Genomic DNA, 23765 nt, shown 5'->3' on the forward strand with positions numbered 1-23765 from the left:
TAGGACAGGTTCCTGTTGAATGTTTTTGTTTAACCTATGTTACTAGCTTCTGGTGCTCATGATCATAGAGTCCAATTATACAGAAGCAGGCTTTCTGTCTGATGGAAAGCTTTATACAGTAATTTTGCCCATCCCATAGTTTGTGGGAAGAATCTCTTGCTTTTCATCAGCACAGCCCCTCAATAAATAAGTTTCCTCAGAGAGCTTGAGCCTTCTATACAGGGCAGGTGGCTTAGGCTCATAACTTAAGTTACTTTTTTACAATTAGTTTTTCCTTATGGATTTAAACATTTCCCCCACTTTCTTTGAAACCCACACAACCTCACTATTCTAGTGCATGGGAAACCCAGGAAGCTTTCACTGTCCTAAGATGAATGCAGGGCAAACAAGATAGTACGTGAGATTTTCAAAATTCTTAAGATATATGTGAAAAATTTCTGTTAGTAACACAAGTCAAGGAGCTTTTATACAAATGCTTATATTGACAGTATCTGTAAGTGGAAAATTTTGGCCAGTGTGCATAATACATAAGTATGCTTTGTGGTCAGTATTCCAAGTACATCATTGTGCACTCTAGGTAAATTTAGAGTAATATTTCAATTATAAATTATATTTCAACATGCAGGATTATGATAGTCTGCCTGCATTTTAGACATGTTGCATTGGGCATTGCTTGTGTGTTGAACGGTTCATGGTACAAAGGATATTAAATGTTACAACTGAACGCTTGTGAGAAGAAATAAGTCCTGGTATTGCTTGCCTTGCTAGTGGTCCCACACAGCAGACCTTCCTCTATTGATACACGTGGCAAATGCTTGATTTGGGGAGAGAGGAACTATTAATTTACTTATATTTGCTGTACCTGTTGCATGCTTCTCCTTACTGATGGAGACTTCCAATGGAAAGAGATGATTCCTACAGAAAGGAGAGGGAATAAAGTAAGTGGAGGAAAAAATTTAGAGCAGAACTGTTTTTCCTATCAAGTGCACACCATTATTAACTTCATTAAGATAATTCTAACACTGTTTTTTAGACTGGGTGTTAATTTCAAATTTAGACAATATTTATAGTTCTGGCAAACCATGAATTTGCTTAAATATAGATTTTGTTTTGTTTTGTTTTTGATTAAACATAATGTGAGTGTTGGTTTATAATTTAAATGCTGAATGAATGTTGAAGCAAAACTTAATTGTTGAATAGTTTGGTTGCTAAGTTTTTCATGTGTGGCCGCCCCCCCCCCCCCGGGCGAACAGTTAAATGAAAAATCCCAGTAGATGAGTGGGGATGAAACTACAAATGGAATACATTTGAGTATATAAATGTGTAGTTTCTCCTTTAATTCAAATGTCTACAGGCTGTAACAAAACTAGGAAAAAAGAATCTGCTGCTACAGTGCTCAATTCATATAATTCCCACTGAGGCTGAAGACGAGCAAGCCGGTAGTGAATAAGGAATGGATTCTGCAAGAGACTGAGCATTTCTTGAGAACGGAGGGCTGTTGGGAAGCATCCAGCAGTCTTGTTGGATGCTTCCCAGGCTTGAACCTTGTTTGACTAAGCTAGTTGATATGCCAGAAAACAGGACTTGCTGTACTTTCCCAACATTGCCTTCTTTGGTAAAGAAATGCAGATATTGCACAACTTCTCTAGACTTAGGGTACTTAATGATTCAGAGATTATAGTTAATATTTAGCAACAAGAGAAAGTGTCAGATTTTGGAGATTCCCTCTGAGGCAGGAAAATTGCCAATATCATTTTTCCAATCTGGGCTAGCTCTATGGCTGTTCACAAAATTACTAGTGATGGCGGAAGCAGCAAAAAGAGGAAAGTAGATCTAGGAGGTACCCTTGCTGGAGGATTGGCTTGTAAAATGCCCATTGCCTCTTCCCGAGTCAGGCAGTGGTAACCCTGATTGTTTTGCCTGTTTTATTTAGGCTCTGTGAAAAAGCAGTTTTGTTTCTAGTATCAGGGGGTAGCCGTGTTAGTCTGTATCCACAAAAACAAAAACAACAAGGAGTCTGGTGGCACTTTAAAGACTAACAGATTTATTTGAGCATAAGCTTACGTGGGTAAAAACCCTACTTCTTCAGATGCATGGAGTGAAAATTACAGATGCAGACATAAATATACTGACACACGGAGAGAAGGGAGTTACCTCACAAGTGGAGAACCATCTGTAATTTTCACTCCATTCATCTGAAGAAGTGGGGTTTTTACCCACGTAAGCTTATGCTCAAATAAATCTGTTAATCTTTAAGGTGCTACTGGACTCAGTTTTGTTTCTGTTGCTCTACCTCCTTTATCTGAGGAAAATTTAGACACCATAAATTTAGCTGCATCAGAAGGGAGACAAATCAGTGGAACAGTTTCAGAACTCCAAGAAGATCAAAGTCCAGAAACTGAAACATCTTTTGTTTCTTTTAAAACATCTTCTAATATTTTGGTACTAAAACTGGCTTCCCTGGATACGTTTTTAGTTCCAGGTCCCTGCTTGCCAACCTTTATCAATCAACAGGACTGTAGGTTTCAATGATCTCTGCGCTCCAACCCTCTCCCAAAGTCTGACAGTGGGCCAGGCTCTGTCAATGCTGAAGGGATGAAGCATACAACAAGTACAGTATCAGTGTGTCCAGTTAAGGGGCCTGTTCTGATGGAGTGTGTCCATTAGAAATGAATCCTGACTGGATAGAATGAAAATGTTAAAACAGGCTAAAAGCTGAGAGCAATCTTATGCGTTGCTGTTCAAAAGCAGATACTCTAGTACCATACAACCATGATTTGGATAGGCTACAACTGTGGAGCTATCTGGGCAGTCCATGGGTTGATGTGAAGCTTGGTAACTATGCTTTTAAAGAAGAGATGCTCTTGAATTGATTGAAACAATTTATTGGCTATGTGAATGAGTTTCCTAGCAGAAATCTGAAATATCCAAGCAGAACAGATCTTGACTTACCACCACAAAAAAAAGAAAAGGGTGTGTGTGGGGGAGAATGCTGTTCAAATCTGTGCATTATGTCTGTAGCTTTTGGGGAGCCCCAGAAATTGATGTATTTGATACACAGGATGGCAAGACTTAGACAACAGAATAATCAGGAATGGAGCCCCGGTGCTGATGGGAAAGGTGATAGAAGACAACTTGGCTCTCTTAGATCCCAGGTTGAGTACGTAGTGCTGGGAGTTTTCAAAATAAAAAGTGTAAAAGCTAAAAAAAAATAAAATAAAGTAAAATCATGTTTCCTTGTGTTTACGAAACAAGAGACTCAGTAATATACAGGAAACCTTCAGTGTCATTTTACTGATTATAAATATACAAAGCAATGTAGAGGACTGCAATTAGCATGATCAGATATAATTCTTGGGCATCATCAGTGCACATTACTGAGGAGGAAGATATGGGTTTCTAAAATTTTTAAGTAGACTTAAAGTGGAAAAAAATCAATGAGGTTTTTTTCAGTCTGTCCTCTTGAAACCTCTTCAATACATAGTATAAATCCAAAGCTTGAAAGTGCAGTGTTCTACTGAATGCTTCAGAGATATGGATGTGAAGGACAAACACAACTTTAAAAATCCTTTCATTTATAAACCCCTTTCTCAGTGGTAAAGCCCTGATTCTACAAAGATTTATGCACAAGCTTAACTTTAAGCACTGAGTGATCCCATCAAGTCTCTACAGGGTCAGAGCATTAATATAGAGACTAGTGACTAATATGTATACCTTTTTAAAGCTTCAGTTAATGCTTTTGTTTTTGGATTATTTATGGAGGGGCAGGTTTGCTCTCCACTATCCATTCAGAGCTAAAACTCCTTTAGTCTGGTATGCAATAACTAAAAGCTGCAACCATCATCACAAGTGATAAGTTTATCAGCTTAGTTAAATGTTTAATAGCTTTATGCATGGTGCTTATCGTTTTATCACTTGCCTTACATTAAATACAGAATTCACAAATTATAGAGCTCTAAAGTTAATAAAAACCAGTATATCCTGCCCTATGATGGTTTGAAGTCATTTGAAAGCTGCTCCAAGTACAGATCTTTCACTTACCCCTGAAGCTCATCAATCTCTAGTTCTGACAGACTGTAGAGGAAGCAGGTTCTGAGACCTAGGCCTTCTAATGAGCATGTTCTGTCACCGGACTTGGAGAGCTCAAACCTAACCCCTGACTCCAAGAGCCACCTAGAAGTTGCAATATGGCATGAGGTGACCTTTAAGGAGCTGGGTCCCATACAATATAGGACTGCATAGATTGAAACCAGTCCTTTGAACTATGCTCAGACATGACTCTGTGGCAGGGGCAGCTCATTAACACCATTTAGAATAAACAAATGTAAGTTACTTTTATCATATGCTTATTGAAGAGCTGTTATTCTGGCCCTGTCTCAGACTTCTTATATTTGATTATTCTTGTTTGCTCCTAGTTGGCTAGCAAACTCACAGTGCCCTCTAGTGGAGAGTTAACTGATCAACACTGGCAAGTACACACAGAGAAAGGACTCCATGTTTTCTGCTTTTCTAGGTGAAGGAGTGTTAGTGAGCCAATACCTTTGCTATTGTTAGAAGAGAGCTTCTCTGGAAGAGACTCATTGCCATGGGTAGAGAAGATAAAGTTTTTACTTATTAGAAAGGACCTAAATCGCATGTATGTCTTAGTTTCCATAGATTTAAAAGTTCTGATTATTCGCTGAATCCTAATAGCTGACAGTAAAGTGTCTAGCTAGTGTCTGACTTTAAAGGGCAGATGAATTCCAAAAATGTAGGTGTTCAACAGATTAGGTAGAAAGGGGCATTAAAATTGTCATTGACCTCTTAACTATAAGACGCCACTTCCAGTAGTATCAAGTCATTTCTGAAAAGACCTATAAACCATAATCTTGTTGCTAAATTTACTATAGTTGCTACAGAGTCTTGGTATACACTTAAAAATCCTGATTTCCAAGATACTATGTCTGAAAATTGTTGCAGCTTTTTTCCTGCAGGAATTGTAGCACAGGGAAAATAACTGAACAGAAAAAGTAACTAAAAACTTGCATGTAAGAGTTCTTTGCATTTTGAGTGAAATGAAAACGTCTTTTGGTTTTAATTCTCAAGAAAAGACTGTGACCTGCTGCTGTCCAGTACATTTTTGAGCTGTTTTAATAGGAGAATTGACTTGTGTTAAGCTTAATTTTCTATCAGCTTTGATTGCGTTTACTATCTGTGCTTTGGCAAAGAGAATGATTGTGAAAGTTTCTCTTTTGTAAAGGACACTGAAGCTATGAAGAGAGCTTTGGCCTTAATAGATTCCAAGATGAACCAGGCAAAGGGCTGGCTAAGGGATCCCAATGCATCACCAGGTAATAATCAAAATACTCCACCCATGCAGTGTTCAGAGTTTACTGTCTAAATGATTGTGGGTTTTTTAGAAAAAATTCTGGTATATTACTAAATTACAGGTGAAGTATTCTGAAAAGAAATGCTTAGATGTTCCTTCAAATATTAATGTTAAGAAAATAATTTATATGCAAAGTGCTTTGGAAAGCTCTGTTGGTTTTTTATTCATGTTGTTCAAATGATATAGTTTAAACCATGTGAAAACGAATCTTCTCTTTTCCATTCTGTAAGAAAATGTGTTCAATATTTAATGCTGTATTTATCTTCCTTTGCTAGTAAAAAAGTGTAATACATTACAATTAATATGGGAAAACGTGGCTCTGAAGCCCAGAGAATAAAAAAAATCCCATAGGCACTTTCATGCTTCATAGCTTTAGTTCTATATAGTATTGATCAGGCTGCTATATTTCCATTATTTATTTATTTATTCCCCCCTTTACCAACATCCCCCCCCCATCTTCTCAGATATATCTTTTCCACATATAAAACTGCTATTTATGACACCTTATCTATTTTTTAAAAATTCCTGTAAGACTTTCCTGTGGCTAAACATAACCAATTGGCAGGGTTTTTTTTCATTTGTGCATCAAATATCTAAACTAATTTCTTTTTTTTTTTTTAAGGTGTAGGTCAATGTACACCTGAGCGGCAATACTGGAAGTGTTTATTTTTGCTGTGTATGGTGTCACTGTTTTAAACCTCCCTCTCACTCTCCCTCCCTCCCTCTACATAGTCAGTCGTGGCAACTTCAGTTTCCTGTGGCGAAAGGTCATTGAAATGCATCCTACAAAATAACATTTTAATGAATGTGTTTCTAATACAATCCAGTTTTAACTGGGTTGGCAACTTTCCTTTTAAAAGAAATTTTGTATCTTACACTTGGATTTTAATTATTGTATTAACTAGATGTGTACAGCATTATAGAAAAGCAATAATCAAACTTTAAGAAGCGAGTCAAATAAGTTGTTAGTTTCTAGATTAAAAAAAATAAATCTGTCTTGTAGCACACTAGGTTTAATTGAAGTAACCTCATTAATCCCAGATCTTTTGTCAGTACTGTTTTGTTGCTTGCTTTCATTGAGTCATTCCTAAACTGTAAGCTCTTTGGCACATGAACGTTCTGTGAGTGCTGGAGGTGCCCACAACACCTGGGTGGTTTTTTTAAAAGAAAAAGAATCTAGAACTACCATGCTCTTTGTTGAACACCAAGAAAGCTTTGCTGTAGGCTCCAGCTAAGACTTTGAAAGTTAGTCCCTCTTTCCCTTGCCTCCCACCCAAAAAACCCCACAATTCAAAATCATGTTCTTTTAAAATGTTTTTATATTCCTAAAATTTTCTATAGAAGCTTCATCAGTAGAAATGAAACTATCTTTAGGGATTCATTTCATGCTTAATTCATGGGACAGGATATACTATTAAAACAACACTATGCTGTTGCAGGAACATTGTCTTAGTAAAAGGTATTGGATTTCTTGTACTCTGTGTGCTTTTGCAGTCATTTCAGTTAATGTACTTTACTCAGTGAATGAAGTATGATTAGTGCAGCAGGTCATGGTGGAATTAGCAGTTTCCTCTTAATAAGCAATGAGTGTCTTTCAGTGTACTTATTGACTGTCTCCTGCATATTAGGGGATCCTGGTGAGCAAGCTATAAGGCAGATCCTTGATGAAGCCGGAAAAGTGGGAGAACTGTGTGCAGGCAAAGAACGCAGAGAGATTCTGGGAACCTGTAAAATGCTAGGCCAGATGACTGATCAAGTGGCTGATTTCCGAGCTAGGTAAACCTTCTATTATTAATAAAAGAGTGTCTCTGAAGTATATAGCTGTTTAGGCTGTGATGTTCATCACTGTGGTACAACAGGTTATATTTGTAGGAGCATACACATTATCTTGTTTGTTTGTCTTGCCATCTCTTCCAGAAGGATAAAACACATGGTGATGTGAATTCATATTTACCAGTGTTCTTGGGACAAAGCAAACAATATAGTTGAATTAGATCATTCAGACTTCACTCAATTGCAAACATGTAGCGATCTGATTTGCCTTAAAAAATCAACAAGCAGAAATGGGGTCTTCAGCTCAGTATAAATAATTCCACAAACTCAGGTGCCTTTTATAAATCAACACATTTCATATGATTCAGAGTACCCTAGTCCTTTGGGTTGCCAGAGGTGATGTACCAGAAGATAGCAGTTGCTCATCACCCTGATAAATAATGTAGAAGTTAGTCTTCACCTACAAGTTCTTTTTGTTTCTGTTTTCCATTTGGCCTTGATGAGCCTGATTCTTTTGCTTGCACCATTCTTCCATCTGTGTTACTTCATTGACTGCAAGAGTTACTCCAGACTTACAGTGTTTTGGGAGGAGAATCAGGCCCACTGTCCCATGATGAAATTCTGGTTCTGGGCTGGAAGAGCAATTTTGTAGCAGACACAGTTCAACATATGGTAGCCTAATGGGATCAATTAGATCATGTTTTATAGGGCACTTTGAACAGGAAAGGCAATGCCAAAGCACTAAGAACTTATTATACTCTCAAAAGCTCAGGGGGCCTTGTGTTTCTTTGTGAAAGTGGAAAGGCAGGAGGGTTACAAAATACCTCGTAATATGAATTTTGTAATTGAATTTTGGTGGCTGAGGACACAAAATTGATGTGCAGTTGAAGACTGTCAGTCAGTTTCCTAACACTGATCTTACCTCAACAAAACAAACTGTTCCAGTGATCCATTAGGTAGATATGTGGTGGCTTCCTGGCACAATTTTTTTTTTTTTTTTTGAAATATTAATGCATCTTGCATATTGCCAGGAGTGGCAACAGAAATTGGTAAGAGGAGAGCATGTAAAAGAAAACTTCATAAATACCATGTTTTTCAAACGTACGTAAACCAAATGGCCTCTTCTGGCATAAGCCTTCTAGTGAAATATGGGTGAGAAGTGAACAAAGCCAGAAATTACTTACAAGTTACTTATTTTGAGCTCTCTTTAAAATAAAGCTATTAAATCCTCCGTATGCCAAACTATAAAACATTCTAATCGTATATGCTCATGCTTGGAATACTTTTTATATTTAGCTAAATAAGCACTGGCATACATTAACAGTCATTATCAGTTCACAGTCCTTGTACATCAAAAAGGTACAAATCTGGAGTATGATCCAACTTCCAGAATATTTATTTAGTTGCTTAATGATTCCATCTGTGCAATTCTTAAACCTGAAGCCATCTCCAAATTATTAGTTGCATTGTCCTCAAAACCAGTTTCAAGGCATCGATCCATTTCAGCCTTCATGGGAACAGTGGAAGAAGAAGGTTAAAACTTCCCTCTTTAAAAGCTTCTAGCAGATTCATAAAGAAATAATGCAGGATTTGCCTTGAAATTTTACCTGTTCTTTGCAGAGCGTCAAGGACAAATTCAGTCTCAAGGTTGAGTTTTCTTGCTTTCACAAAGCAACAGTTGGTGCCAGTCTTGTATTGGCTTGAGACGTCTAGGAAGATGATGACATCCACCCCCACCCTCACTCCCACTCCACAGTTAATTTCTGTGCTGGCTAAGTAGTTAAAGGTCCTTGTATCTAATTTTTTAGAGGTTAGGGTTGAAGAAGCATATCTGAAGTTTTGGCCGGACTCAGGAGAGGGGCCCTTAGGCCTACTACTACATGATTATCCACAATCTCCTCATTTGGTGTTTTTTCTCCCCTGTCATCTATGCCTGCTCTATTAAACTAACAATGTATTCTTTTATAAGAAGAGGAAAAATCTCTATGAACTCTAGTACTTCAGACACTTAGAACCTGAGATTCCTACAACCACATCTAAAAACCTGTAAGATTCTTGGGCTTTTGCTTTAAAGAATGTTCCTCTTCAGTTGTACTTTATTTCTAAATGTTTGAACAGCCACCTGTGGTGGTTTCAGTTCTTCTGCAGAGCCCTGCTGATTTCCTATGTGTATTTCAATAACCTTCCCTTGGGTTCAAATTTAGTAAGATGTCCTACCAAGAGCCTATGTGTTTTTCAGTATTCTATCTTTTGAACTGGTGTAAATATGGGAACCAAAGCAGAGTGTACCTTTAAATTGCAGTACATAACTCATTTAATCCAGCCCTCCTTGCTGTATGCAGCATAAGATGTGGAAAAGCATTATTCCCCCTAAGTGCCATGGTTTAAACTGTCCTAGGAGTGTTGAGAAGCCTCTGAGGAATGAACAGAGGAAGTGGACACAGGGCCCTGCCACGGGTAATTCAGTTGCACTCTGCCCCCATAACGCTCTTTTCTCTTCTCGTCGTCATACTAGGAAACCTTCAAAAAATTCAGTTCTTGTGCTGATGTTGCATGTAAAACTCTAGTAAGAGACAGGCACCATTTGTGTTTCCTTTTTAAGAGGCACCTGTCCTAGCCAGTGTTCAGATGAGCTGTTGCCTTCTTGTTCCCGCTCCCCTGTGTACGTTTTAAACATGTTTCCTGAACACCTTTGCAATATCATGATTGTGGTAAGAATTGATGAAAACTTCGAAACCACTGTTAGTGCCTCTTGTAATTAAAATAAAAACAACTTTTTGTATGATATTCCTATGATGATCTTTGTGTTTTTTGAGTAGAGGACAAGGTGCTACACCAATGGCCATTCAGAAAGCACAGCAGGTGTCTCAAGGTCTGGATTTGCTTACAGCAAAAGTGGAAAATGCAGCCCGCAAACTGGAGGCCATGACCAACTCTAAGCAGGCGATTGCTAAAAAAATTGATGCTGCTCAGGTATATAGTAATTTTATGAATTCAAAAAATCTCTCACACTGTGCCTTTAAGTCACTGTGCTGAACTATTGCAGGTATCCCCAAACATGGTGATTACTTTACATGAGGTATATATTGGGGACATTTTCTTGAGCATACATAAGTCTCTTCTTTCTGATTTCACTATCTAGTGGGAGCCCAGAAGAGTTCTCTCACAGTCTCTCTCTCAAAATGGAAATTCTTTTAACACAGATGTAAACTGATACATTTCTGAAAATAGAGCGGGAGGTACAGTCTAATTTTGGCCATAACATTTTTGTTAAAGAATTATGGAGCCAATACTATGAAAGTTTCACAATGTTGAACTCCCTTGGGCTCTCTGTGGGAAGTACAAATGCAGATTGAGTGCTGCTATGTTTTATGCAAATGGTAAAACAGTACATTGCTTGACCAAGAGGGTAGTTTATTCAGCTCTATAATGGAGGAAGGATATGTAGCATCTTCTTCATAACAAGAAAACTTCATCTTCAATTGTTAGGTCATGCACTCCATTAATTCAGTGTTAAAAAAAGAACTATTATCCAACATCCTACTGTACAACATTTTTAGAAAGATTCCTAAAAAGAACTCTACATTGTCAAATAAATAAATTTGGACTTGTGGGAAACCTAGGTATAAAATAATTGTGAATACTTAAACAGCATCTAGTTAAAGTGAACTTGTGAAAACAGTATATGTAAGTGGGACTTGACAATGGTAGCTAAGATGTACATAACTTAGTATGGCTTGCCTCATATAACAAAACACCTAGTAGCCATTAGAATATCAGGGTATGTTATCAATATGAGAATCTTCTGTGAAATGCCCGTGTTCAAAATATTTTATATAAGTAGGTGACTTAATCTTTATTTGTACCTATTCCTTTATATGAAGAACTGGCTCGCAGACCCTAATGGGGGAAGTGAAGGGGAAGAACAAATTCGGGGAATTATGGCCGAAGCCAGGAAAATTGCAGAACTGTGTGAGGACCCCAAAGACAGAGATGACATTCTGCGTTCCCTGGGAGAAATCTCTGCTCTGACAGCTAAATTGTCAGATCTACGAAGACAGTATGTATCTATACTGCACACATTGTGGTATCCGAGCATCTTGCAGTTGCAGTCTGAGTGCATGAATTCGATGGATCAGGAAATTCAAAGTAGTTACACAGAGAAATTTGCATCCTGAAAGTGTAATTAGCTGTTCTGTTGAGAATGAATGTCTCATACTGTGGGTTTTCCTCCTACATGGAGCAAAACATTTTCATGGGAAAGAGAATATCATAGTCTTCACACTTCAGATTCACAAGTAGCTTGTAGCAAGGGATTCCTTCCTGTCCTATATCTCCACTACAGAAGATCAGATGGCATGAGGTCCCCCTATAAGAAGATATCTATCTCTGCTATAAAAATTCTCCACAGGCAAGGTCTAGCTAGAAACTGGCCTCTTTGCACCACCGGAGCAGTAGAAAGGAGCTGCAGAATAACACAGAATTTTGCCCACAGTCTGTAATACTAACTAAGGTGCACTTATGCATTTACTGATACAGTTGCCTTCCCAAATGATAACTCTGGTCCTTTAAGAAAGTTACTAAACTATCAGATGGTCTTTCAAGCACTTGGATCATTAATCGTTATGCCTATGTTCTAAATCAGATAAAGCTTAGAAAAGCATAGTATTAAAATGGTCCCACAAGGATCTGTGAGCTTTAGTTCAATATTTAGCTAAAGAAAGTGTTTCAATATCAGATCTGAAAAGAAGGTGCAGGGTGGAAGAGGAGGGTTACACTTATGTGGGTGTCAACAGTGGTCTTTAATATTAAATCTGTCACGTTTTCCATTTGTAGTTAGTGCTTTTAACATAAGATTTTCTTCAGATTTTGCTACCCTACAGTCTGTACATTGGTGTCTTTCTAACCCCGTAAATAAAGTCCTGTATAAGTCATTATTCTTAATTTCTGTTTTTGTACATAATGAACATAGTTATAGTGAACTGATTCACGAGAGTATTACAGTTAAATCTGTTTTCAGAAATATATAATGTCTTGTATTGATTTCAGTTGAGCGTGTGACTTCAACTATCTTTTTTGGATTTTCAGTGGGAAAGGAGACTCTCCAGAGGCCCGGGTACTGGCTAAGCAAGTAGCTACATCACTGCAGAATTTACAGTCTAAAACGAACAGGGCAGTAGCAAACACCAGGCCAGTTAAGGCAGCTGTTCATTTGGAGGGCAAGATTGAGCAAGCTCAAAGGTGGATTGACAATCCGACAGTTGATGACCGTGGAGTAGGTGAGCTGTTTGCTGAATAACTGTTTGGCTTCATAATAAATCAGAAAAATAAAACTGCATCTCCTGAGATTTTGTTTAGCACATCTGAGACGTTTGGTTTATGTAGAGGTGCATAGTTTATAGCCTGTGGCTCATAGCAGCATTCTGTGCTGCTTCTGCTGGTGAAGTGTGGTGATGGATCCTCCACTTATGAATTTAAGCAGAGGAAAATGAGCATCATATTGAAGATGGGAGAACTTGCAATGTAAAAAGGGCACAAAGGCTAAGAAAACTTTGAGGACCTTTCCAAGGTGATCATCAGATCAGCTGGATTTGTGAATTTAACATGCGTTCACTATCCTAAATAAAAATTGGTATAAAATCACTGTGTTCACAAAAAACTTGATAAGTCAACAAGTGGTACCATCAACAAGTGGTACCAACAAGTGGTACCATCAACATGCCTTTGAAGTTTTCTAATATCCATACATGTAAGTAGGAACAAAACAAAATGCAGTATTTTTTACACTGCTTTGTATTGTTTGTAATTCAAGTACAATGCCTAAAATACACATTTGTATATCGGCTGGCAAATTAGGAAATTAACTCCCATGTAAATAGAAAGTAGATGTTACATTCTGTAAGGGTTTTTCGTAAAGATATGGCTTCACCTCATACAGTTTCTACACAATCTTATGGAACAGCAATATTGTTTTGTTACCAGCAAGCAATGGAAAACGTGATCAAATAGTCATGGTATGTCACTTGCAGGCATATAGTAACGATGCAGGAGTTGCTTTATTGTTAATAATTGGAAGTGGTGGGAAAATTAATTAAATCTTTTTTACGAAGACAAATGCTGCATCCCCACCCCCTCACATTTGTGGTGTTTTTCTTGTTTTCTGACCAGCTTTCTAGCTGGCAGGGTGGCTTTTATCCAAAAAATAGTTTCAATAAAGGTTTTTTTGAAATCTTCATTTTACAATCTCATTCATCATAATAGCGAGGTGCAGACAGCAGAGCTGTGAAAGCTACGAGGAATCCCAACCTGACCCAGCTGTAGTGCAGTTGTAGACCTTCTGTGCCTGCCCTCACCTTTCGGTGCGGTCAGGATTACGTCTGTTGATGTGTGAACAACCTGATTTTTAGATCACTGGTAGGGTTTGCAAGGCTGGCAGTTAAAGAGACCTTTTTATTTTTGAACTTTGCCAATTTTCTCTAGAAGTTGACAATAAACGTGGAACGGTACCATGCAATTTTAGCCATTTTCTGATGCAGGAACTGTACAACAAAGTGTGATAAGACTCCCCAGGCCTTTTGGAAGCTGTGAAAGTGTGTCCCAGGAGGTCTGGTTGCCTTGGTGGGAACTTCTCCAATTTCAAACTGCCCCAGAATCCACTGCATCCTACATCAGCATTCAGCTCCTGGAAGCATGAAATGTAAACAGATACGATTGTTCACTCTTTCCCCTTCAAAAGAAAAATAAGCAAAAGTTTAGATGCAAAAAAGATTTATAATTGCATAGTTACATTTGAGATTTTACATGCAAATTATGTAATTTCCATAGGAATTGGAACTCTCCTGCATTGGAAATATGTTAAGGCTTTAGTCAATAGGTACAATAATATATAATGCCAAAAATGTGTGAAGAGCCAGAATAAGTAGTTGTGGGAGCCTTAACTTTGGAATTTAAGTGTTTAAAAATTTGTTGTAATGTTGCATTAATGTGTGTTGTTTTTGACTTTTATTTTATTATGGCTGTTGGTAAGATTCCTGTATGAAGGATTCATTGGGAACACAGTGCTCTGTTAGATCTCTACAGTATTATTGAAAGAATTTGGCCTGGTAAATTTAGTCTTATGAAAATATTTCTGAGCTGTTCTCTGAACAGGGAGTTTGACCATGTCACAAATAACTTTGCATGTTTACACTTCTCCCAGTGTAAAGTCTGGCCCTATAGGATGGATTGATTGAAGTTCTGAACCATAAAACATATGTTGTTCGAAAATGGTGTGGGTCATTTTGCTGGCATCTCCTGCTGTTTGCTTTGTAAACAGCTTCATTATAATCTGCCTCTACTGAGCGATAAATGGATTAAAATCTTTAATTCTCACTGCCAGATTAAAAATTGGGCAGGATAGGGTGAAATATACCAAATGAATGTCTTCATCACCTGCTCCTTGCTTACTCCAAAACAACAACTTGAATAGATATTACTGGATTCCAACAAGACTCTACTTGGCTAAACTAAGAGATGTCACAAAATGTTGCATCTTGTATATTCTGGGGCTGTGACACAATTATTCTCATCTCTCTGTAACCAAATCTGTAAACTTATCTCCTGAGCTCTAAACTTCTCTGTTGCAGAGTCAGCCAAATTTGTGTGTGTTAGATTTAAGTGAAGACAGCCATACTCCATGTATCTTTAAGACTTAAATGTAATAACTCCCATTTAATAGAACTCTGCTGTGCTATTAGAAAAACAAAGAGCACCAGTCTCTAAACAAATGAACACCACAGATTGTCAAGACTAAATATGGAGATAATTTGCAAGAAAAAAATGGTTGTCATCCCTCTCTCCCCGCCTCCACCCTAACCCTTGGAAACTTAAGTCTCACATCGCAGCTGATAAATCTCTCCTATATATGAAGTCTGAAGAAAAAGAGGATATGATGCACATCACTACTCTGTTTTCTACCCCTTTTATTTTTTGTCTCTTCCTCCTTGTTGCCTTTGCTTGGTTTAGTTATTGCACCTAGACTTCTTTCCCTAAAATAATTTTGGGGGGATGGAGGCCAATTTACAGTAATCAGAATCGGTGAGTATTGTTAAGGTGGTATCAAGTTCATGGTGATTAGATCAGTGGGAACACAATTAACTAATAATCTGTTCTTGCCAACCCACTCTAGTTAAGGATGGTGAGGCTTGGGCCAAGCATCAGCATATTGCACAAAAGGAGAGTTTGAAGAGACTTTAACTCTCCATTGGGTTTGAAATGCGGTTGAGTGCAAATCTCGTTCTTCAAATACAGCTGAATAATCAGAAGGTTAAGTTTTGAACCAAAAAATAAAATTAGTCCTTAATTGCTACTCACTTGACAGTACAACTGAGTTACTCCCTCTACCTCTGGGGTCTGTGAATTACTGAAGTACTGTACTTCTTTCTATTGTAGGCCAGGCTGCAATCCGGGGACTGGTCGCTGAAGGTCGTCGTTTAGCCAATGTCATGATAGGACCTTATCGTCAAGACCTCCTTGCCAAATGTGATCGCGTAGAACAGCTGGCTGCCCAGCTAGCTGATCTGGCAGCAAGAGGAGAAGGAGAGTCACCTCAGGCTAGGGCGATTGCCACTCAGCTCCAGGATTCTTTGAAGGTAAAACTTCATTATAGGTAGAATGGTCACCATTTTGTAGCAGTTTAAGAGCTGAGGAAGCCTCTGCTCATGCTGGTGGGATGGGTACATAAATACTAAATTCAGTATGAAGTAGCATAGGAAAACTTACAGTGAATACTTGACTGTGGAAGCAGCTTTCACTGGAAGTATAGAGAGCTCCATGCTTCAGTGAGACTTAAAGCACTTGGTTTCATACTTTAGGGACCAAATCTTGGTGTGCTGTAGGAAAGACAGACTAATTTAAAGAGTCTATTCCATCTGCAGTTCCTGATGAGCAGCAGGATGGGTTTTGTACATGGAAAGAGATGCTCAGAAAACTGGCCAAGTATTTAAAGTTTTCTTTTTCACTTACCAAAGATACCACATCAGCAGCAACTTATCTGAGGACCATCTAGGGTCTCACACTATACTGTTCATTCCCTCAATGGTAATTTGGTCTATAATCACTAGTAGCCAAAGGGTTAACATTACAGATAGCTTTAAGAAACAGTATTTAAAAATACTTGGTAAAGGATATTTCTGTTGGTTGCCATTTTGTGTGGTCCCATGAAGTTTGTTTTTGCAAGAATGCTGTTTCTGGGATTTGAAGGTCCTACAAAATCTTATGATTTTCATGCTATGTTTTTCAGGATCTGAAAACAAGGATGCAAGAAGCTATGACCCAGGAGGTTTCTGATATTTTTAGTGACACTACAACCCCAATTAAACTATTGGCAGTGGCAGCCACTGCACCTCCTGATGCACCCAATAGGGATGAGGTAAGTGTGGTAGGAACAACCAATATTTTCTTACATTCAGCTTCTAATACTTAACTACACAGTTTTACAAGACAATATTTTTGCCCTTAGTCTTCTGATCCATAATTGCTAATAAAGAATGGATGAGCAGTAGTCTGAACTACTGAGAGTTGAAGGTTATGTCATGATTCACTAGAAAAGTTAGTCCCTAAACATTCAGTAAATCTTAGGATCTTACCAAGGATCTTCTGTCATGATGCTGTTGACATTCTTAAGCTACTTGTATGACAGATGGGTACTTAAACTAGTTAATCCTTTTTATATCTTTATATGTAATAGATGCTGATCATGTTCATCTAAGGACACATCAATCAATGTGTTAGACCTAATTTTTTTCACTGTGAAACTCGCTTTCTGTGCTTCTGATCACTGGCTTTATGCAAAATGTACTAAGTGCTGTACTTGGAAGTTGTATTTGGCCAGCTGGTTGGCACAGGGCCAGAATGATTCCAGATGCCTGAGAATTTGGCTTTGCAGGATAGATTTGTTTAAAAATTTTTTTTTAAAGACTAGAGCACATACTCAGAAAATAAGTGTATAAAACAAAGTGTGTGTGTGTGGAGAGACAGACATTTTTCTATTTAGAATGTTTTAGTTTCTAGAATAAATATCCACTTTATTATAACGTTCCATGGAAAATTCTTTTCTGTTTTATTTCTTACTTTTTAAATTAGATATATTAAAGCCTTTTAGGAAAAATCTGTGAAACTTAATGAATTTAGAAATAATTATATCAAGCATGACAGTCATAACCTTTGGCATGTGCTGCATTCTTCCCATCAACGAAACCTAGTTTTTGGTAGGCAAATTAATTCCTAGGGAGCTATGGGTTCAAAGCTGCTGTGACAAAATGCCTTTTATTATGCAGTGTGAGGAATTCCTGACTAGTTCTACTACAGAATAATGTAAGACATACCATTCGTCAGTGGAAGTGTGATAACACACCTTGGCAACAAGCTGTACAGGATGGATTAGCAGTTTAAAATGTCTGTTAATTTGATTAGAAAAACTTGGAAATAACATAAGAATTACAAAGTAAAACATTGTCCCAAGCACCTGACTAGCAAATAGGAAATCTTGGGTTCAAATTCCCCCAGTGTCTGAAGTAAATCTATTAGTAGGTCAGACAGCATGGTGCAGAGTGTGGTATTACACTTTGAATAGAAAAGAAAGCATCTCTTTGAGAAGGTAATAATGCACTTTTCCCCCACTCTCTTACAGGTGTTTGATGAAAGGGCAGCAAACTTTGAAAACCATGCTGTTAGACTTGGAGCAACAGCAGAAAAAGCAGCTGCTGTTGGAACTGCTAATAAAACCACAGTGGAAGGCATTCAAGCAGCTGTGAAATCAGCAAGAGAACTCACGCCGCAGGTCTCTTTACTCATCTCATAATTATAATAAATTAGTTGGCATTGTTAATCTCCAAAGGAATTTTCTGTATGATCCCAGTCACTAAAGCATGATGTGGGTGATCTTACCGTTACCATTTGTGTTAAGATGTAACTAACATGAAGAACCCTGTGTGTATTTGTGTTGTGATGTCCACTTCAAGGTGGAACTATAAAAATGAGGATGTGTTTAGCTATTACACACAACAAGGCTGAATAGATGATGGAGACAGTCTCATGCTCTCCAACTTTTGGGCAGTAATTTCAATGAATTTTCCTCCTAACAAAAATGATTTTTAACAAAACATATGAGTAGAAAATAATGAATTTTTCTTTTAAAATGATTTTCTAACTTCATGTAAAAGCATAATTTTGTACAGTCATATAGGTCTATGTTTGATATATACTGCTCATTTGCTTTAGCTCCTTTGAGCAAAATTTTATCATGAAAGTGGAGCTTTTTGTGTGACACGTGAATTGCAATTTGAGATACCTGGTGTCTAAGGGCAATTTTAAATCCTTTTCACACAGTGGAATTCTTTGTGCAGCTGAAGGCTTTTCATAGTGGAACTAAAATTGACATATGAATATTAAAAGTAAAACTAGAAAATAGTTGTATTAAAATAGTGTAGTTTCATGACAATGTATAGTATCCCTGTGTAACAATATTTTTGTATTAAATATTTTACATTTGGCAGGTAATATCAGCTGCTCGTATCCTCTTAAGAAACCCTGGAAATCAAGCTGCTTATGAACATTTTGAGACCATGAAAAACCAATGGATTGATAATGTAGAAAAAATGACAGGTAAAGAATTCTTGCTGAAAGCTTTGTTACTCATTGCTCATTATGGGTATTTTTTCTCCTGTTAAGGTGGATGAAATGTGCACAATATAATGGCTGCACAACTTTTTGTGTCTGAAAGAAATAGCAGGCCTACAGTTTGACCCAGGAAAACACCTATGTTGCATAGTACTAACAATACTGGTTTCCTCCTTTTATATAGGTGCTAAATTAAACCCACCCATTATTCTCTAGTTTAGGGGTCCTCAAACTTTATTGCACTGCGACCCCCTTCTGACAACAAAAATTACTACAGGACCCCAGGAAGGGGGACCGAAGCCTGAGCCCGCCCCACCCAAGCCCCTCCACCCCAGGGGGAGCCACTGCCCCAGGCTGGGGGGCCAAAGGGCTTGGGCTTTGGCCCTGGGCCCCAGCAAGTCTAAACCAGCCCTAGCGACCCCATTAAAATGGAGTTACGACACACTTTAGGCTCCCGACCCACAGTTTGAGAACTGCTGCTCTAGTTCAGACTTGCAAAGGCCTTTCTAATGCACTTTCAGCATGGTATTTCTACACTGGGATATCTTGTCAATCAAAACAAATTTCTTCTAAAAGTCATCCTTTCTGATGTGACTTGTCTTGCTGCCACAGAGCAGCAGATTACTGTTGAGCTCTGTTCCACTGTGCATGTTGCTGCTGGCATGCGGTGGATGAGGGCAGGCATGAGTGGATTGTGGATTGTATGCTGTTCATGCAATAACATTTCTAGATAACGGTATTTCTTGTTCCTTCTTTCAAGCTGACATATGACAATGGTTGGGAAAATTTGTTTTAAGTTGTTACAACGAACAAATGATGAAGATAATGCTGTATCTTTGTGCTACTGTATGTAACTTTCTCTGGCACACTTTTCTCTAACAATCTAAACTCTGTATCTAAGGAGCCAAACATCCAGGAGAGTAAATACTTCCAAACGTGAACAACCTCCAGAGCCCTAAATACCCATTTCCCTTTCCATACATGGAAGTGGAATGTTAACATGTTCAATTTTTATCCTAGGGTTGGTAGATGAAGCAATTGATACCAAGTCTCTCTTGGACGCATCAGAAGAAGCTATTAAGAAAGACCTAGATAAATGTAAAGTTGCAATGGCCAATATCCAGCCTCAGATGCTTGTAGCTGGTGCCACCAGCATTGCTCGGCGAGCAAACCGAATCTTGTTGGTGGCAAAGAAGGAAGTTGAAAATTCAGAGGATCCCAAATTCCGTGAAGCTGTTAAGGCAGCCTCTGACGACCTAAGCAAAACTATATCACCAATGGTAATGGATGCTAAAGCTGTGGCAGGAAACATTTCTGATCCTGGTAAGCATAAAGCAAAGAGCTTCTCTCAAACATTTTTTCCCCTTTTTGATGCTTGAAGCTTTTGCACGTTTGAAACAATTAGTTTTTCTCCTTGTCCATATATCATGACCTCAAAAACCCCAGTATCATGCAATCAAGATGCACACTACTTAATGCTTTTATTAAGTTCAGTGGGAAAACCTCCAGTGAGTTAAAGGGAACAGGATCAGCCTGTAGTTTACTACTTTTGTTACCACCTATGAAGAGACTTGTATCTTGTGATTTTTGTCCCAGGTGAGTATCTGAAATGTGCTGGCAAGAGGACATCTGTATTTTTTCTGTAAAATGGCAAGATGTTGTGTATTTGTGCCTGAGTCTACTTTGGCTATTCATAGTGGATTCTTACTCTAGTCATAGCACTAGTTTAAACCCGCTGGCTATTCTACAGTTAACATTCCAAAAATTAAAACTCACTGTACAACATTCTGTCTGTTGTTTAAATACCATTATATTTTGCAACTAAGTGTTGAAAGTACCTAAATTTGAACCAGGTATTGTGCAAACTGCAAATACTCCTGAGAGTAGTGCTTTTTCCCCCTCTAAGCATGCAGGGTGACAAGGGCATATTACATTAAGCATTGGATTTTCTGTTCAGGTTTGCAGAAGAGCTTCCTGGATTCTGGATATAGGATTCTGGGAGCTGTGGCAAAAGTCAGAGAAGCCTTCCAGCCTCAAGAACCTGATTTCCCTCCTCCTCCCCCTCCTGACATTGAGCAGCTTCATGTAAGTACAATTCAGTTTCTCAGTAATGGTACATTTGAGTTGTACTGGTAGTGATTGGCTTTAAGATTAAACTCGATAAGTTTATGGAGGAGATGGTATGATGGGATAACATGGTTTTGGTAATTAAATGTTCATGGTAAATAGGCCCAGTGGCCTGTGATGGGATATTAGATGGGGTGGGATCCGAGTTACCCGGGAAAGAATTTTCTGTAGTATCTGGCTGATGAATCTTGCCCATATGCTCAGGGTTTAGCTGATCGCCATATTTGGGGTCGGGAAGGAATTTTCCTCCAGGGCAGATTGGAAGAGGAGGCCCTGGAGGTTTTTCGCCTTCCTCTGTAGCATGGGGCACGGGTCACTTGCTGGAGGATTCTCTGCTCCTTGAAGTCTTTAAACTACGATTTGAGGGCTTCAATAGCACAGATATAGGTGTGAGGTTTTTTGCAGAAGTGGTGCGTGAAATTCTGTGGCCTGCGTTGTGCAGGAGGTCAGACAAGATGATCATAATGGTCCCTTCTGACCTAAATATCTATGAATCTATGATTGCATCCAGTGACAATAAAGCTTTTATCGGAGACACTTCAGTTCAGGTAGAGTCGTGTTGGGATGTACCGGACTTGTTTTCACTTTAAATAGTTTTAGTGGTCCTTTTTTAGAAGCTAGCATAATTACTTAATTACTTAACTTAAGATTGAAGCACTTCATCAAAGAGCCTGATACAAAGACCAATGGAAGACTTTCATTAACTTCAGTGGACTTTGCATGAAGTGCAAACATCACGGAACTCTTCTTGAAGCAGGTAGAGGGAGAGAGGCAACCTTTGAGACAGCTAGACTCCAGTCCATTGTTTGCTTTATAGATCCACGTTTCTTAAGTGACAGGACTTTCAAACAGGAAATACAGAAGTTAACTGCATCTTCTAAAGAGACTGTCTTTCAGCGCAATGGTTGTAATTTTTGTCTTAGCAAATAAAATGATTAACAATATCACCTCACTCTTATATGCTTTGTCTCATGTAGTGAGGAGTGGGGAAGCCTCAAATTCTACCCACTAGTTCATACTAGTTATGATCTCCCATACTTTCGCCTGTGATATGGGTTAGTTTAATGTAGAGGAGAAGTATTGATTTTGACCAAATGGAAAACATTTGTTTTATTCTTTAAATAAAAATGTTAGTTGTATTTGGCTGGTCAGCACCACAAACTTAGTGGGCCAGCCTTCAGTGTGCAAAGTCGTAAACTACTGTGAACGTACTTTTCTTGTGATGTAGAGTCCTTTAAATGTGAGACAGCATGAGCTCCTCATTGTCCTACAGATGCCTAACAACCTGGTACCATGTTTTGTGCCAGTATATTTTCAAGTGTACTGAATATATTCCTTTCTTGCTCAGCTGACTGATGAACTTGCACCTCCAAAACCACCCCTTCCAGAGGGTGAAGTTCCACCACCCAGACCACCTCCCCCCGAAGAGAAAGATGAAGAGTTCCCAGAGCAGAAAGCGGGAGAGGTGATTAATCAGCCCATGATGATGGCTGCTAGGCAGCTACATGATGAAGCCCGAAAATGGTCTAGCAAGGTAAGTGAAGTGTATAAAAGGGCTTGTTTCTATTGACTCTAACAACTAACGTAAGAAAGGTGTTTATCTCTGGAAATTAGAAATAACAGTCAAAGATCTAGGACTGAAAGAAATCAGAGTCATTGTCCAGGACCAATCATGAGCTTGACAGTCCAAAGTCAGCTGTTGCCATTCCTTTCATTTCCTGGGATAAAACAAAACATTATAGTTGGGACTCTGTGTATACCATGATTAAACAGCTGGATATTTGTCACAGCATTATGCTGAAGATTACAGGCTTTCATTTTTCCAACCTTTATGGCTGTGAAAAAATTGTATACTTCTCAGACTAGGAGTCAATGCAATGATGAGTGTAAATCCCTAAAAAATGGCTCTGTGAGACATGATGTGCTCCATATGCCTCCATGGGGTGTTAATTTTGAAAACTAATGATGCAGATTTCAGTGGCAGTATTGTTAAATGCTAGTGAACTAGTTTACACTCCAAATTAATGTGCTTATCCCACAAACCCAGACGGCCTTCCATAGCTTCTCAGATACTGAAACCACCTCCTATTTTCCCCTACAGCTGCAAAACCTCCTGCTTTCTCCTGACCCCCTTTTATAATAGAATTTATACATTTGTACTGCTAAGCCCCGCTCTACACCTAAAACTTAGGTCGACCTAACTACATTGCTCAGGGCTGTGAAAAATTTTGCACCCTGCGTGATGTAGTTAGGTCAACCTAACTCCTGCTGTACATACAGCTAGTTCGATGGAAGAATTCTTCCATTGGCCTACCTACTTCCTCTTGAGAGGATAGATTTACTACAGCAATTGGAATAAACACACTGAAGCAACAGAAGGGAAGTGTCTACATTACAGCGGTGTAGCTGCAGCTGCACTTCTGTAGACATACCCTAAGTTCTGGAGTGTGCTGAAAATGTAAATGTTAGGGGCAGAATAAAATATGTGGAATTTAATATCACATGAAACAAAGGGTACAATTATAATTAGTTTTTTTTTTAAATTAAATATGAAAATGCAGTTGGAAGATGCCACAGAATCTCCTCACTGCTATAATGTGGCTGCAGAATGCAAGAGTATTGCCACAGAATTAGGCCAAGCTTGTTGTGAAGTAGACCGGCTCTTGATTATAGCATCCCTGAATTAGTGAAGCCACTCTGTTTGAATGTTTATACCCATCCACTGGATATCTATTCTTGAATCATTGCCTCTGGAGAAATTAGAAGCTTTTTACCTTCAAAACATCGAATAGCAGAACAGCTGTCTCAAGGTCATTCTTATGTGGAGAGCTACTATACT

General features: G+C 38.5%; 1 protein-coding gene across 2 annotated transcripts in view; it reads left to right on the top strand.

Moving 5' to 3' along the window:
• Window positions 1-23765, top strand: part of VCL (vinculin) — a 105698-nt gene that overhangs the window by 67658 nt on the left and 14275 nt on the right. For both annotated transcript variants that reach the window (XM_084633101.1, XM_084633100.1), the window contains exons 7-18: window positions 5240-5330; window positions 6997-7144; window positions 9961-10114; window positions 11026-11201; window positions 12230-12420; window positions 15572-15771; window positions 16422-16550; window positions 17811-17960; window positions 18676-18784; window positions 19820-20122; window positions 20757-20884; window positions 22275-22460. In XM_084633101.1, coding sequence (XP_084489227.1) covers window positions 5240-5330; window positions 6997-7144; window positions 9961-10114; window positions 11026-11201; window positions 12230-12420; window positions 15572-15771; window positions 16422-16550; window positions 17811-17960; window positions 18676-18784; window positions 19820-20122; window positions 20757-20884; window positions 22275-22460 — 1965 coding nt within the window. The remainder of the gene's footprint in view (window positions 1-5239; window positions 5331-6996; window positions 7145-9960; window positions 10115-11025; window positions 11202-12229; window positions 12421-15571; window positions 15772-16421; window positions 16551-17810; window positions 17961-18675; window positions 18785-19819; window positions 20123-20756; window positions 20885-22274; window positions 22461-23765) is intronic.

This window comes from Lepidochelys olivacea (genome assembly GCF_965140295.1).
Source record: "Lepidochelys olivacea isolate rLepOli2 genome assembly, chromosome: 7".
In the NCBI taxonomy this organism is placed as follows: domain Eukaryota; kingdom Metazoa; phylum Chordata; order Testudines; family Cheloniidae; genus Lepidochelys; species Lepidochelys olivacea.